The 15,232-nt window shown below is 54.4% G+C and overlaps 2 protein-coding genes across 8 annotated transcripts; one reads left to right on the top strand and one right to left on the bottom strand.

The window, feature by feature from the left end:
* Positions 1–1,081: 1,081 nt before the first annotated feature.
* FCHSD1 (FCH and double SH3 domains 1) lies at positions 1,082–11,042 on the top strand. Of its 3 annotated transcripts, none has more exons than XM_041766580.1 (20): positions 1,082–1,174; positions 1,407–1,504; positions 2,087–2,132; positions 2,554–2,621; positions 2,968–3,103; positions 3,190–3,326; positions 3,422–3,485; positions 4,492–4,620; positions 5,089–5,211; positions 5,387–5,482; positions 5,881–6,006; positions 6,400–6,504; positions 6,647–6,808; positions 7,687–7,815; positions 7,894–7,977; positions 8,152–8,269; positions 8,388–8,608; positions 9,406–9,493; positions 10,344–10,399; positions 10,523–11,042. In XM_041766580.1, exons 1-20 carry the CDS (start codon positions 1,154–1,156, stop codon positions 10,586–10,588), a joined length of 2,073 nt encoding a protein of 690 aa, XP_041622514.1. In that variant the 5' UTR covers positions 1,082–1,153; the 3' UTR covers positions 10,589–11,042. The 3 variants fall into 3 exon arrangements, with proteins under 3 accessions (XP_041622514.1, XP_041622513.1, XP_041622515.1); XM_041766579.1 differs by having other exon boundaries at positions 2,947–3,103; XM_041766581.1 differs by lacking the exon at positions 10,523–11,042 and adding an exon at positions 9,577–9,639 and having other exon boundaries at positions 2,947–3,103.
* RELL2 (RELT like 2) lies at positions 11,026–15,204 on the bottom strand. Of its 5 annotated transcripts, XM_041766586.1 has the most exons (9): positions 14,378–15,204; positions 14,059–14,194; positions 13,714–13,960; positions 13,252–13,317; positions 13,085–13,151; positions 12,463–12,648; positions 11,828–12,203; positions 11,668–11,701; positions 11,026–11,432 (listed from the first exon to the last, which is right to left on the bottom strand). In XM_041766586.1, the coding sequence occupies exons 3-8, from the start codon at positions 13,895–13,897 to the stop codon at positions 11,669–11,671; spliced, it is 912 nt and encodes a 303-aa protein (XP_041622520.1). In that variant the 5' UTR covers positions 13,898–13,960; positions 14,059–14,194; positions 14,378–15,204; the 3' UTR covers positions 11,026–11,432; position 11,668. The 5 variants fall into 5 exon arrangements, with proteins under 5 accessions (XP_041622520.1, XP_041622519.1, XP_041622518.1 ...); XM_041766585.1 differs by having other exon boundaries at positions 13,714–14,194; positions 14,359–15,204; XM_041766584.1 differs by having other exon boundaries at positions 13,714–14,194.
* Between the last annotated feature and the right edge of the window lie 28 nt (positions 15,205–15,232).

Raw genomic sequence — 15,232 nt, 5'->3', positions numbered from 1 at the left:
CAGGATCATGCTCTGGGCCAAAGGCAGACACTCAACACTCATCCAGGCGTCCCGGTAGTTTTGGAAATAGAAAGATGGTGATTAATAAGAGATCTTTTAGCAATAGAACCTACATGACTTGCTGATGGAGGGAACATGGGAGAGGAGGAGAAAGGGCATAGTGACTCTGGGTTTCAGACTTTCCTAACTGGATGGAGACAGGTACCATTTAGTATATTGTCTGGGGGAAGATAATGCAGGTAGGATCGGTTTTAAGTTTCAGGTACCTCAGGTACCTATTAGATCCACAGTGGGGGTGGGGGGCGGTCAATGGGCTGTTGGAAATGTGAATCTGGAGTTTGGGGCCGTAGATAACTGCCTTTTCCGAGTCAAGGGCGTGGGCCAAGGTCAGATTGAGGGGAATGAGGAAAGGGTGTGGGGATCCTCAGGAACAGCGACAGGGCTGGCAGAACCTGGGGTGCAGAGCCTGAAAGGCAGGCCCTAACGGTGAGGAGGGTTTTCTGGGCCACAAAGCCCTAAACCCATCTCCCCGCTTACGTCCGCTCAGTAGACTCATTTAGTTTCTACTGGCCCCTAACATACGTGTCTCCCTCTGGGACTGGCTTCCTCCTGGCTCCAGGCAATTTTCTCACCACCACTCACGCGAGCTTTTCCAGTTCTGTGGGGATTTGGGAAAGGCCTGTGACCAACCCTGTTTCCCTTGTCAGAAGCATCCGCGCTGAGGCATCCAGTGACAAGTTGGCCACAGATTAAGTTCCTCCCCGCCAAGCTTCGCGCTTTCTCGTCACTCTTCGCGCCGGGACTGGAGATCTGCATATGCAAATGAGTGATTAGAAGTATAATTACGGGCTGAGTCAGTGGCTCTACTAGAAACAGAACCCAGGCGTCTCGACTCCGAAACTTAAGGTTCCCCTAGCGCGCAGCGGACGCGGCGTCCACTCGCCGGTCCCGACCCTTTCCGGAGTACTAGCAGCACGAGCCCGGGTTTATTTGGCTTCTCCGCGGCACCTCCGCGCTTCGCAGCCTTGCGCTTAGCCGGACCAGGCGTGGGCGGGACGGGGGCGGAGCTGGGCCAGGTCCGGGGCGGGGCTTTGGCGTGGGCGGGGCTTCCTCGAGTTCCGGAGTTGAGTCGCTTCCCTTGGCCGGCGCGGAGATGCAGCCGCCGCCCCGAAAAGTGAGCTTGGCCTGGGAATGGGGACTCCTGGTGGTCTGGGGGAATGGTGGGAATTGAGGGGGGCACCGGACCCGCAGTGGGGGACGAGGAGTTGTGAGGGTTCAGGGCCTACCCCTGAAGGAACCCAGGAAACACCCCAGTCCCTCCCCGGTCCCGCCCCCTCACCGCTCCCTGCGCGGAGTGTTTTTCTGTACCGGTGCCGGAGGTCTTCGACCTTTTCTTACCTCTACAGGTGAAGCCAGCCCAGGTGGTGAAGCTTCGCTTCCTGGAGCAGCTGAGCATCCTTCAGACCCGGCAGCAGAGGGAGGCGGATCTGTTGGAAGACATCAGGTACCTCCACGTACCCCCAACATCACATACCCCTACCTTCGCTGTTGCGCGTCCCGCCTCTCCACAAACAGACGTCGGTCGGATTCCGACCGGGGTGGGGGAAAGAGGAGGGTGAAGAGTTCTCCAGCCTCCCCATTCCTGGCCTTCACTGTCGGCCTGCCTCTCCATTTACCAGCTAGGACTTCCTAACCCAACACACACAGGGAACCTTTCTCCACCCACTGACTCCACACCACTTCCTCTATTGCAGTCAGGCTTGGGGCAGAATCTCTTCTCCGTCTTCCAGATCTGTTGGAAGGCTGGAATGTATCCAGGCCCCCCTCAGTCCTCACCTCCAAACTCAGCGATGGCTCTCCAGGGGTGGGGAGGATCCTGCTGAGGCTCTGAGCAATGAGGTGAGGTTGTTCTGGGTTGCAGCTGCCTGAGGTGATCTCAAGGACTCTCTTCAAGTCTCATTCCCTCGCGGTGTACTTACACTTTAGGCCTGGCTCCCCTCTTCCTTCTGCCCAGGCTAAGGAGAGGATTGAGTGTGGGAAAGCAGGAGCAAACATTGACACCATGGTGCCCCTCTCATCTCCATAGGTCCTACAGCAAGCAGAGGGCAGCCATTGAACGGGAATATGGACAGGTATGTGACTCCTTTTTCTGGACTTTCCCTTTTGGTGTAGTCTCCTTCACAAACAGCATTGTTTCTCTGCTCATATCTCTCTTCTGGTCAAGAGGGAAGGCCTAGAGTTAGGCAGACTGGTGTCAGATCTCTCTTGTGCTACTTGTTGGCTGTGTGACTTGGACAAGGTACTTAGCCTTCTTGGCCTCAATTTCTTTCTCTGTACAATGGAAGTAATAATCGTAACTTCAGGTAGGGTTGTTGTAAGGATGGAATGAGTTAATGCACATAAATCACTTGGCAAAGTGAATGGCACATAATATGCAGCTGGTGAATGGCATTACTATACTCTGAAATGGCATTACTATTCTCTGATTCCATATTCTCCCAGTTGGTGAGAGTCTTTGAATGGTAACTGGGTCTCCGATGACTTTCCCACCAGGCACTCCAGAAACTGGCTGGGCCGTTCCTGAAGAAGGAAGGGCATCGGAGTGGGGAGATGGACAGCAGGTGGGTCCCCTGGAAGGAGGAGTTCAGGGGGCCTAGAAGGGATGAAGAGCTTAACACCAGGAACCTATGGGAATGAAGGGCCAGTGAGGAGAGAGGGTATGTAAGCTGCAGGTAGAGCTGACACAGCAGCCAGAGAGGAGCTGACCCAGCAAGGACACTGTGGGTGCAGGCAGAGGACATGAGTGATCCTTGTGGCTGAGCTAATGTGTTGATCGATTGATAGGCTCCCAGACAAGGGGGATGGGAAAGCACTCTGTCTCCTATGGTGTTGGGTTTGGGGAGGGGTGTCTCATGAAGCTCTGGAGTGCTCTCCTCCTCAACACAGACCTTCTCTGGAGAGAGGCAGGATGGTGTTTGGTGCCTGGCGCTGCCTGCTGGATGCCACCGTGGCCGGTGGCCAAGCCCGGCTCCAGGCGTCTGACCGATACCGTGACCTGGCAGGGGGCACAGGGCGGAGTGCCAAGGAGCAAGTGCTTAGGAAGGTATGGCTCAGCAGATGGGATGAAGGAAGGGCTGACTTGGGGTTGGAGGTGGTCTGGGTCAGGACTTTGTGTGTTCATGCCCCTAGGGAGCAGAGAGCCTCCAGAAGGCGCAAGCTGAGGTGCTGCAGTCTGTCCGGGAGCTGAGCCGGAGTCGGAAGCTGTATGGGCAACGGGAACGTGTGTGGGCCTTGGCACAGGAGAAGGCAGCTGATGTCCAGGCTAGGTGGGTCATGGAGATTTGGGAAGCCTGGCTAGGGGAAGGGAGCCAAGGCAACCATAGCCGGGCCTGGCCTTGACTCTTCTCCCTTGCCTGCACAGACTGAACCGAAGTGACCATGGGCTCTTCCACACTCGGACCAGTCTCCAGAAACTCAGCACCAAGGTTTGGGGGGATGTGGACATGAGTGGAGGTGGGAAAGAGGTGGGCAGGGTAGTCTAGTGGTTGGAACCCAGAGGCATAAATCTGAGAGACTGAGACAAATCCAGGCTTCCCTACATCCTCCGTGCGTGACCCTGGTAACTTGAGCTCTCTGAGTCTCGTTTTCTTCATCTGTAACATGGAAATACGTGTTTCTTTTTTATCCCTTTACTGTGCATTTGTTGAGCAGTCTGTGGAGTTCCTGCCTTCAGAGTCTGGTGAGGGGCAGACAGATAGTAAGTTAAGAAACAATCAGATTAAGTGAAAATGAAACAAGGTGCTATGGTAAAGGATAACAGGGTGTAATTTAGAGAGAAAGCCTGTCTGAACACGTGGCCTGAATGTCAGAAAGGAGCCAGTTATGCAAAGATCTAGGGGAAGAACATTCCAGGGAGAGAAAATGGTGAGTGCAGAGGCTCTGAGGTAGAAATAGCTTTGTGGGCTTAAAGAACTGAAAGACAGCCAGTGTGGCTGGAGCACTGTGAGCAAAGGGACGAGCACTGTGAAGGAGGTCAGAGATTGCAGGGGCTAGCTCTTGTTGCACCTGGTAAACCACGGTAAGGAGCAGTGGGGATTTTATTTTTTTTTTTAAAGATTTTATTTATTTATTCATGAGAGACATAGAGAGAGAGAGAGAGAGAGGAGAGAGAGAGAGGCAGACACACAGGCAGAGGGAGAAGCAGGCTCCACACAGGGAGCCCGATGCAGGACTCGATCCTGGGTCTCCAGGATCACACCCTGGGCTGAAGGCAGTGCTATACCGCTGAGCCACCTGGGCTGCCTGGGGAGTTTATTTTAAATGGATGCAGATGCCACTGGAACATCTTGAGCAGGAGTTGCTGAGTGTGCAAAAATTTTAATATGGGGCCAGGCGCATAGTAAGCACTTGATAACGTGAGAATCCATTCTGGATCTGGATCGGTCTTGGAAGGACCAGGGCTTTCTGCTGACACCTGTTTTCTCCTCCTAGCTTTCTGCTCAGTCAGCCCAGTACTCCCGGCAGCTGCGAGCAGCCCGCAATGAGTACCTGCTCAACTTGGTGGCTACCAATGCTCACCTTGACCACTACTACCAGGAGGAATTGCCAGCCTTGCTCAAGGCCAGTCCCAGCCCAGATGCCCTGGCCTCTCAGTGGAGGGGTGGGGGCTTGTGGGAGGGCCTCTCTCCTTGCTTCCTACCACTGTCACGCTGGGTGGTGCTAGGGAGGTAGCCTGCTTTGAGTGGGGAGAAGTTACATTCTTGGGTTCTGGTTTGGGTTCTGCTTCTAGCTGGCTGCATGACACTTAGCCCCTCTGAACCACCTACTTGCCTCATTAGAAACAACTTCTACTCTGCCTACTTTATAAGACTAATGGGGCTCAGGAGGAGAGAATGGAAGTGAAAATGCTTTTTAAACTGTCAAGGTCTCTGCATACGTGAAGGCCTATTATTAGAAGGAGTAAAATGTCTCATTCCTTCCCTCTTTCCAGTTCCTCATGCCCATCACCCATCTAACCCTGGGCAGAAAGCCTATTTTGCAGTAGATACTGGAGGAAGGGTGGTGTCATTATCTTGGGATTCTCTCCAGGCCCTGGTCAGTGAGCTGTTGGAACACTTGAGAGACCCCTTGACCTTGCTAAGCCGCACTGAGCTGGAAGCTGCAGAGATGGCTCTGGAGCATGCCCGCCGAGGAGGACAGGCAACCTCCCAGGTGAGTGCTGTGCCCTGTAAGAGCTCCCCAGAGACTGTACCCTGCTCTTTCAGTAAAGACCATCCACTGTGTATCTGCGCCTTTTCTTCTCACCTGTTCTCCTTCCAAGATGGGCTGGTGATAGGCTTGGAGTGGTAACCAGTGAGTGGCTACTTTGACCTTTGCTATCCCCCAGGTAAGCTGGGAGCAGGATCTGAAGCTCTTTCTTCAGGAACCTGGAGTATTTTCCCCCACACCACCTCAGGAGTTTCAGCCTGCAGGGACTGATCAGGTGAGACTTCTCTGTTCATTAGAACCAAACCAGATGTAAAGGTTTAGGCCTCCTCCCTCATCGTCCTTGTCCTGGCAATAACTTAGTGACTGTTTTAACTATGGAGAAGGGGTTTCAGAACTCTAGTTCACCTCCCTCCCACTAGTACACAAACAAATTTTATTCCACCTTTCTGGCCCCTCACTGCAGTATCCTCTTCCTTCTACCTCTGTCCCTCAACTCATATCCCATTTTTGGGACTCTCTGTGTCTCTATGTCCACAGGAATATACACCTGTGCCCTCACTTCTTTGTCCCTGTCCCTGGAGGTTAGGACAGAGAGGACAAAACAGGAGGGGACTGTAGAGAAGGAGCAACATCAGGTCCTCCTTTCAGCATCTGTATATATTGTTCACTCAGGTGTGTGCCCTGGAGTTGGAGGGGGACGCAGGAAGCATGGCTGGGGACACTAGCCTGGAGAAAGAGGTTCAGCGCTGGACAAGCCGAGCTGCCCGAGACTATAAGATCCAGAACCATGGACATCGGGTGAGGTGGGGGGTGCAGGTGTTGCGGGTGGGCAGGAAGAGCTGAGAGATGGGGACCCTGGAATCAGTGTCGGATGTCATAGGGCTGCAGACAGGAGGGAAGGAAAGGTATTGTAAGCCAGTAGTGTGGCATAGTAGTTAAAAGCACAGCTTTTGGAGCTAGACTCATCTGGGTTCAAATCCTGCTCTGTTGTTTCCTCATTGTGTAACCATAAGGGAGTGACTTAACTTCTCTGGACTTCAGTTTCCTTATCACTAAAGTGGGGCTAATAATACTATCCACCTCATGAGGAAAATTAAATGACATGTGAAGCAAGTAGCAAAGTGCCAGATCCATAGTAAGTTGTCCCGCAGAGTATTTCTACCCACCCTTGTTCTCTGCCTTTCCAACCAGGTGCTGCAACGGCTGGAGCAGAGGCGACAGCAGGCTCCAGAGCGGGAGGCCCCAGGTATAGAACAGCGGCTACAGGAAGTGAAGGAAAGCATCCGGCGGGCACAGGTGAGGCATAGCCTCTATTCTATCTGCTTGGTGGGGAGCAGGGAGGCTGGAGGTAGAAGGTGGACATGTTTGGGGTGGCTCCACTCACCGCCCAAAGGCAGGCCCATCTGTAGCCTTGATTGATTTCTCTTCCTCATGCCAGGTGAGCCAGGTGAAGGGGGCTGCCCGGCTGGCTCTGCTACAAGGAGCTGGCCTAGATGTACAGCGCTGGCTGAAGCCAGCCATGACTCAGGCTCAGGATGAGGTGGAGCAGGAGCGACGTCTTAGTGAGGCCCGCCTCTCCCAGAGGGACCTCTCTCCCACGGTGAGTGCCCTTTGCTCCCTACCCCTCTACACACAGGAGGGTAGAGGGTAGAACTCCCAGAGGAGAGCAGACCTTATAAAATGGGAATCACAACATTCCTATGTCAAAGATGTTGTCTTGAGGCTGGAATGAAATAAGTGTAATTTTTTGCATATTTTGCAGCAGATAGGGTTCTGAACGAACTTTTATCATGAATATAGAATGGCCCTTATGAACTAAGGTTCTAAGTATGGATTCTAAGTGGTTCAAGTACCAGCCACTGCGTTTACTGGCTGTGTGATCTTGGAAAATGACTTTCTGAGCCTCAGTTTCCTCAGTAAAACGAGGTGGGGGTGCTGGATGGCTCAATCAGTAAGTATCTGACTCTCAGTTTTAGCTTAGATCCATGATCTCAGGTAATGAGATCGAGCCTCAACATCAGTCTCCATGGTCAGTGTGGACTCTGCTTGTCTCTCTCCTTCTCCCTCTGCCCTGCCCACCCCCCCCCCCCGCCCCCCCCGCCGGTGCATGCCCGTATATGCCTGTGTGTGCTCTCGCTCTCAAATAAGTAAAGTCTTTTAAAAAAAATTTGAAAGTAGGTAAAACAAGGTGATAGATGATATAGTTATGCAAAATATCACTGGGTTATTGTGAAGTTTAAATAAGGTGATATACATAAGATATTTGATGTTGCACCTGGCACATAGTAAGCACTCAGTTCTGTAATTGTTGGTATTACTCTGCTCTGTGATTTTGCTTGTGGTGCATGGTGGACAGATGGGTGGTATCACCTTGGGGAGTGATCTACCAGTGTTCTTTAAGGGTAGAATAGGAGTGGGAGATAAAATTGGTAAGTAACAGTGAGCTCCACACTGTTATCTGTTCTTTGCTTCCTCCAGGCTGAGGATGCTGAGCTCTCTGACTTTGAGGAATGTGAGGAGACAGGGGAGCTCTTTGAGGAGCCTGCCCCTACAGCCTTGGCCACTAGGCCCCTCCCCTGCCCTGCACATGTGGTGTTCAGCTATCAGGTATTTGGTGGGCATGGGGGTGGGGATCTCAGTGGGGAGGAGACAGCCATGTCCTGAATTCTTCCTTGTGGGGGCCAGGCAGGGCATGAGGATGAGCTGACTATCACAGAGGGCGAGTGGCTGGAGGTCATAGAAGAAGGAGATGCTGATGAATGGGTCAAGGTGGGTATGGACCTTTGATTCTGATCTTGGTGGTGGGTGGGGGGAGGGTCAGGGGGAAGGACTTCTCTGTGGCTATCAAGGACCCAGCCAGCCAAAGCTAGAACCGTGGAGGAGCGCTAAGGCCATGGACTGCTGAGGCAAATCTGTTATCTGTTCACATTGCTGGGTGAATAGGCTCGAAACCAGCACGGCGAGGTAGGCTTTGTCCCTGAGCGGTATCTCAACTTCCCGGACCTCTCCTTCCCTGAGAGTGGCCACGACAGCGATAATCCCTCAGGGGCAGAGCCCACAGGTGAGAATGGGAAATTCTGGGTCAGGGGACCTTGAGTGATTGTGGCCGTGAGATGTCATGGTCCTGGGGCACTACCGCCCATCAACACCCCTCACCATCTCTTTCGGGCTTTCTGCAGCTTTCCTGGCCCGTGCCCTATACAGCTACACAGGACAGAGTGCAGAGGAGCTGAGCTTCCCTGAGGGGGCGCTTATCCGCCTGCTGCCCCGGGCCCAGGATGGAGTGGATGATGGCTTCTGGAGGGGAGAATTTGGGGGCTATGTTGGGGTTTTCCCCTCCCTGTTAGTGGAGGAATTGCTTGGCTCCCCAGGACCCCCTGAACTCTCAGACCCAGAACAGGTGAGGCTTCCTTCTCCCTGGGTCCCCAGGCACCTCTGGATTGAGCCTTCCACTCCAGGGAGGCCCCATATTCCCCTCAATGCCCCCTCCCTTCTCCCGGTTTACCTCCTATATTGTCTTGGACCTCCCAATCTCCTTTGGCTGGGCAGCAAAGAAGAAACCCAGGCAGTCTTCATGAGTTTGGTGATCCTACTTTAGTGCTAAATAAATCTGAGTTCAGATTCCCATTGCATTACCTTTAGCAGTGATATAACCTCTAAGCTTATTTCTTCACATGTAAACCAGGGGTAGTAATACCTACTTTAGCAGCCCAATTATCATGATTTAGCTATGAGGGTAAAGTCCTTAGCACAGTAACCCCCAGGAGGTCCTATTGGTACCTACTGATATAGCAGGAAGAGCCTAGAAGAGGGAGTCAGGAGAGCTAGGTTCTTTTTTTTTTTTTGGAAAGCTAGGTTCTAGTTGGGACTCTACCACTAACAGGCTCCATGCCTTTGGATAGATAGCTTAGCCTGAGTCTCATCGAGGTAAGAAATCAAAAAATCCCTACCTCATGGGATAGTGGTGAGGAATGAATGAATTAGAGTATGTGAAGTGCTAGCAATGTCTGGGACATAGCGTCAGTACATATTGGCTATTGAAATGTGTATCAGCTAAAGCCCCCACCTGGATATAAGCATCTGGCTGCCCTCCCAGTCAAGGAGTAATAGGACAGGAATTGAAGAGGAGAGGAGAGGAAAAGCTGGTGAAACCTTCCCATATACCAGGAATAACTCCCATGTGCCCCTTGTTCCCAGATGCTGCCATCCCCTTCTCCTCCTAGCTTCTCACCTCCTGTGCCCACCTCTGCCTTGGATGGAGCCCTTGCATCTGTGCTGCCTGTGGGTGAGTAAAGGGTACTGGGGGCCCTGGGAGGGAAAGAGATGGGGAGAAGAAAGGTTACACTCGGCTCCTCTTCCTGCCCTCAGGAACCTCCTCCATCAGGCTCACAGAAGCATGATGGTGAGAAGAGCTTGGGCTTTGGAGGGGAGGCAAGTGCATTGTTGAGACTTTGCCTGTGACTTCCCAATGTGTGGGTTGGGGTGGGATGTTTAACCTGCCTGGGCCTTTACAGAGTAAGGTGAAAGGTCGCTACCTCACCTGAGTTGTTATGTGTTAGAAAGATGGGCCTAGCACTGTGCCTGGCACATAGTAGTACCATGCCTGTAGTAGCCATTTTCTCATGATGATTAGTTTACAAATTAGCCAGCGTTTCCCATTATTTTCCCACTGTGTATCTTCTGCCTTTAATGTTCTTGAATACTGCAAACACCTTGGTTTGTGTCATTTTCCTTCTTGGAATGTCCACTTTTTCTAAAACCTTCTGGTACTTTCACTTTCTTCATGGAGCCTCCCTGATTCCCGAGGTCCCTCTGAACATCTTCTGCACCCCCTTCTCCAGTACCTATAGTTCACTTTGAATGATTTAGCACTCAGTCATTCACTGTTTGTTGGCTTTTCACTATTGGGTTCCTGACAGCCATAGGGAATGGGGGTGCTGTGAATCTCATCTCCGCCTCTCAGCAGGTGCCAAATAAGTGTAGAGGATGGATGGATTGATGGATTTTATGGCTCTGAGATTAGTGACTATTTGTTAATTCATCAAATATTTACAGAGTTCCACTCTCCTAAGTGGTGGAGATGCAGCAATGAACAAAACAAAGCCTGAAGAATGACTTGTGGTTCTTGTTTGCAGACCAAGACCTGGGCTGCCCTGCACCCCTGGACATGATGGCACCTCGACTCAGGCCGGTAAGGGTCCCCCCTTGGAGGAGACTATGTCATTCTACTTGTCCTGCTTTGTCTGCAGGGCTGAGAGAATGGACAGGGATAGCTCCAAGGAGGGTTCTGGAGCACTGACTGTGTTCCCTACAGATGCGCCCACCGCCTCCCCCACCAGTTAAAGCTCCGGATCCTGGCCACCCAGATTCTCTCACCTGAAGCCAGGGGGACTGCCATCCCCCAGTGATGCTGCTGTCCCATGATGTCAGAGACCACCCTCTCAATGATCTGGAGTGACAAAGCCAAAAGCTGGAGTTTCCCCCATTTCCACTCTCACCTCCCTGGGTAGAAACTTTCCCTCTCCCCATTTCTGGGGCTGGAACTCACTCCTTTCCCCCCCATCATACTTCTCTCTCTAGGGTTGGAACAACCCCTCTTTCTTCTGCCACTAGCCCACCTTTAAGGTGGTGAAATATCCTGAAATATCTGGGGCTGGAACCCGTCTTCCAAAGTCTTGAGTGGCTCCAGCCCATCCGTGTCTCCACCCTGGCTCTTTGACCCACCCCACTGTGTTTGTGACCCATGCCACTTAGGTTGGGAGCTGGGATAGGGGCGGGCCTGTCAAAAGGAGCTGGAGCCAGTATGCAAAACAGCTGTAATGGTCTGAGTGGATTTATTGACAGTGAATAAAGGGCACTAAGCCCAAGCCTGGGCCTGGGCCTCTTGTGCCAAGAGGGCAGGGGGCCTAAGGTGCTATTGCTTTAAGGGCCCACCGAGGGCAGGGTCCTGTTCCCAGCTTCCACGCTCTAGCAAATGGAGTGAGGTGATGGGGAAGGGGTCAGGCGGCCTGTTGGCAGGCAGGTGAATTGAAAGAGACTGAGGGGTGGGAATGGGGAAGACTTCTCCCGAGGTCCCCCAGCCTGAGACCATGCAACTCCAGGTGGAAGTAGAGCTGGTTCCTCAGCTGGGGAGCAGTGCAGTCCAGTGGAGAGGAGGGCCTTCCTGCCCACCCACCCGCCTGGCCCTGCCAGCTGGTAGTCCATCAGCACAAGGAAGAAGGAAGCTTGGAGGAGAGGAAGGGTAACAGTTTTGCTTTCTATTCAGGATGTGTCTCAGCTTTTTCCCAAGGGCTGCAGGACCTTCCCTATCTCCTGGAACACATGCCCACTCCCCACCACTAGACCAAAGAATTTGTAGCAAAGGCCAACCCTCAGAGTACAGCAAGCTAATGGGCTTAGGGAGTCTAAGTAGGGGATGGGAGGATGACATTATCCAACTTGGGGCCGGGGCAGACTCACCTCACACACCCCCTGCTCCCTGTGGTGGGGACACCTGTGAGAGAGAAGTGGTCAACAATGGGAGAACAGGATGTGGGTCATAGCCGTGATACCTCTCCCACACCCAGGGTAGGAGGCAGTGAGAGCTGAGCTCACCAGAGCCCTGCCCATGTCTTCATACCTGGTGATCTGAGGTGTCCAGTTTGCTTGGCTGTCCAATTGCCTCTTGACTGGCCAGTCTTGGGCTTGGGCCCTTCCCTCCTGCCCCTCGCAGTGGCTCTGGAGAGGCTGTAGGGTTCCCCTCACGGGCACAAGGGACTAGGCTGCCATCTCTGAGTCCTCCGTTCTGCACTGGGGGACTGGCGAGGGCTGGGGGCTGTGGCCTCTCAGGGGGCCCACTCTCAATGGCAGATATCCCTGCCCTGGGCTGCCCTCCCCCAGACCCCTGACTACCCCCTGTGTCCTGCCCTCCACCAGACCCCCAGCTCCTGTCCGTGGGAGAGCCATCACGATGCTCATGTAGCCCATAGCGCTTCTCAATGTGTGTCACCCGGAACCTGAGAAGGGAGGGAACATTGGGGCTTAGGACAACTCAGAGACTGGTAGGCTTCCCTCCAACCAGGGACATCCTGGGTTTCCTGGCCACTTCCCTCTGGTCTACGGTGGGGGAAACCTCCCCAGATTGTGGAGCACATTATACAGCCTGACTTCTGCTGTAGCTCATAGAACAGAGCTGGGGCCCACCTTTGGAGTCAGGGGCCTGATAAGTGGGGATCCCACCTCAAACTCCCTTTCTCTGGGGCTTTCTATCCCCACCTGCCTACAGAGAACACGGTAGTCTCTCCAGGCCGAGGGCGGCTCTTTCCTTCCTTGGAGCGTCCCTGACGGACAAGTGGGGGCCTCTTGTTGCGGCTGCAGTGGATGCAAGGGGCTGCAGAGCCCAGATGCACTGTGTGATGATGGGAAGGGGCTCCATCTTGCAGGCTGGAGGTAGCATCCACGCTGGACAATAGGGAAGAAGGGGGCAGGAGTGACATTACCGTTTCCTTTCCATTTGCTGTTGTTCTTTCAACTTCTTAAACCCCTAGATGCCTCACTTTACTCAGGCCCTGGCACTCTTGTATTTATCGAATAAACATGATATTAAGGTTTTAGCGGTCATGTGTTTTTCTTCCCAGGGTTGTTTGCTAAAAAAGACGGCAATGTTTAACCCAAAGAAATGGCACAAGGGATAAATGTTAGGCTTGATGATATCCAGATGAGAAGTTTGGCTTAAAGGACTCAGATTTGTACAAAACTTCTGTTTTCCTATATAGGTTAGCCAGCTTTGCCTTCCCCCCAGCCCCAGACATGCGAGGAGATTGGGGAAGGATTGTGCTGGAGGAGAGGGTACTCTCCAAGGCAAGCTAAGTCATGCTGGCCCTTATTTCCAGCTCACCTGGACAGCTGCACTGTCCCTTCTCCTTCACTGTCCCCCAGCATCTCCTTCAAGGCCTCAGCATTGGCTGAGGGGAGAAGGAAAAGAGGGAGTCAGTGGAGGTGGAGGTCAGGGCAAGAGAAAGTTGAGTGGGGGTTGGAGAGAGTAAAGGGCCAGCCTACACCCACCTTCATTTTGGATGATGCAGCGAACAATCCTCTCTACTGTGTCTTCATTCATGTCATCGTCCTCAGCTGAAGGATGAGAGGTTGACAGGGAAGCAGGAAATGAGTCAGCTTTGGATGGCTATTACCTGGTGGCTTCTGTGGCTTACTGCTCAAGACATGTCCCTTTGTCTATTTGTCATCATGCTGGATGTTAGCATTTCAGGGGCCAGGACAGAAGAGATGGGAAAGTCAGTGGGAGCCCAAGACTACCAACAGTGGACACTTCCCACCCATGCTGCCTTTTCTATCATTGTTTACAGGGTGGTGTCATCCCACTTGCTGACTCAAGAAAGGACCATTAAACCTCTTGAAGGCTTGGTTGGGATTTGGCCTGGGTCTGTTGGCTAGGAAGGCAAAAAAAAGGTGTGGGGTGAAGGGTATGGGAGAAAGGTGACTGAGCCAGATTCTAGGCTCCTCACTCACGGGGCTGGAGCTGGGCATCATCAGGCTCCGAGCCCCTCGACGTGCGGCAGCGGTAGCCCTTCTTCTTGAGCACGTGGCAGATCATGAAGCCTACGAGGCCCATGAGGAAGAAGACCAGCACAAGCAGGAAGAGCATGTATAGCCCATGTTGGGGCGGCTCCAGGTCAGGCTGTGGTTCCGACATGAGGCCCTGGGGGACGAGCGCGGGCCAGGGCGCCTCCTGGGGTTAGGGGGCTGCAGCTAGGGACTGGGGGAGGGATAGGAATTCGGTCCTCAGGACCCGAAGCCGACGAGCCTCTGAGGTCCGGCCCCACTCCCCCTACCCAACCAAGGAGCTGTCCGTGCCAGGGGTGCTGGTCCGGGGCAGGGGTGCCAGACGGCGGCTGCGCAAGCCCGCTTCCACGACCCTGATCCTGCTTCCCCGACGCCCAGAGCGTTCCCCTTTCCAGCTTGTCCTGCGCTTCCGTCCCTCCCAAGGACACTGCAGAGCGAGACGGGACGGAATTCTCAGGCGGCCGGTGCAAGAATCGCGCCTGAGTCAGCGTCCGCACCTCCTCCGCGCGGGCCTGAGCCAGGCCTCGGCAGCCCCCTCCCCTGCCTGTATTCCCGCACGACGCCACCCTATTCCCTTCCTCCCATCCTCACCACCTGGCCCACTCGGTACCGGTGGTTTGGTTCTGGCTCCGGCTCCGGCTCGGGTTCCGGCTCCAGGGACGTCCTAGTCCGGCTCAGGGCCCCCGACGCCCTCCCGGCGCTCATCCCTTGCTTCCTCCCCCTCCCCCCTTCGCCACCTCACCGGCTCCGGGCTCCGGCTGCAGATACCGGTGCCGCGGCAGGCGGGGGGAGGGAAGGATGAAGAGGGATGCGGGCTGGTTGCGAGCGGCGGCTGGCTCGGGACAACTCCGGCTGTGGGAAGGGGATGGAGATGGGGGTGGGGGGCGCCGCCGCAGCTGCCCTGGGTTCCCAAATGCCTCCGCCAGTCGCCAGCCGCCAACCCGGGACCAGGGGGCGGAGCGCAGGTGTGCGAGGCGGAGAGCGAGAGGCTTGCGCGCTTGTGAGCGCAAGTGTGGTGCGCGCGTGACTGCGCCGTCCCCCGCCGCCCCCCTTCCGCCCCCCCGGGGGAGTGTGCGGCGCCGAGTCTGGGTCCGGTGGGGAGGACAGGCAGTCAGAAGAAAGCGCGCTCCACTGGTCTATCCCGCATGTTTGGCGCGGCTCCTGTCCTCAGATGCCTCGGTCGGGTGGGTAGCCGGGAATCTTCCCCGCGGGCAGGGGAAGTTGGCTTTCTGCACCCGAGAGGGACGGCGTGGCCGGGTCTCCGGGTCTCCTAGACCTGCCCCGTTTGGGGCAGGTGGATGGACGAGACGGCTCAGATTCCTGAGGATTTGACCCCCGCGGGAAGGAAATGACTCTAGCATCCTAGGACCGAAGCCCCCGGTCCTCCGTAGAGCCCAGACGCTCACGCTCCGGAACTTGGAAGGGCGAAGCCGAGCGAGGGGCGGAACTCCGCAGGGGGCGTAGC

This window comes from Vulpes lagopus, chromosome 8 (genome assembly GCF_018345385.1).
Source record: "Vulpes lagopus strain Blue_001 chromosome 8, ASM1834538v1, whole genome shotgun sequence".
Classification (NCBI taxonomy): Eukaryota; Metazoa; Chordata; class Mammalia; order Carnivora; family Canidae; genus Vulpes; species Vulpes lagopus.
Note: the sequence above shows the minus strand (reverse complement) of the source record. Positions and strands in the feature narration are given on the sequence as shown.

What these genes read in the sequence shown, in the direction of transcription:
- FCHSD1 (XM_041766579.1), top strand. Translation starts at nt 1,154, where the DNA reads ATGCAGCCGCCGCCCCGAAAA. An exon ending in AGGAGCAAGTGCTTAGGAAG is followed by an intron (nt 3,104 to 3,189) that starts GTATGGCTCAGC and finishes TCATGCCCCTAG; the next exon opens with GGAGCAGAGAGCCTCCAGAA. An exon ending in GCAGCTGATGTCCAGGCTAG is followed by an intron (nt 3,327 to 3,421) that starts GTGGGTCATGGA and finishes TTGCCTGCACAG; the next exon opens with ACTGAACCGAAGTGACCATG.
- RELL2 (XM_041766585.1), bottom strand. Translation starts at nt 13,897, where the DNA reads ATGTCGGAACCACAGCCTGACCTGGAGCCGCCCCAACATGGGCTATAC. An exon ending in ACCGTGTTCTCTGTAGGCAG is followed by an intron (nt 12,204 to 12,462) that starts GTGGGGATAGAA and finishes CTCCCTTCTCAG; the next exon opens with GTTCCGGGTGACACACATTG. An exon ending in TGGACACCTCAGATCACCAG is followed by an intron (nt 11,702 to 11,827) that starts GTATGAAGACAT and finishes TCTCTCTCACAG; the next exon opens with GTGTCCCCACCACAGGGAGC.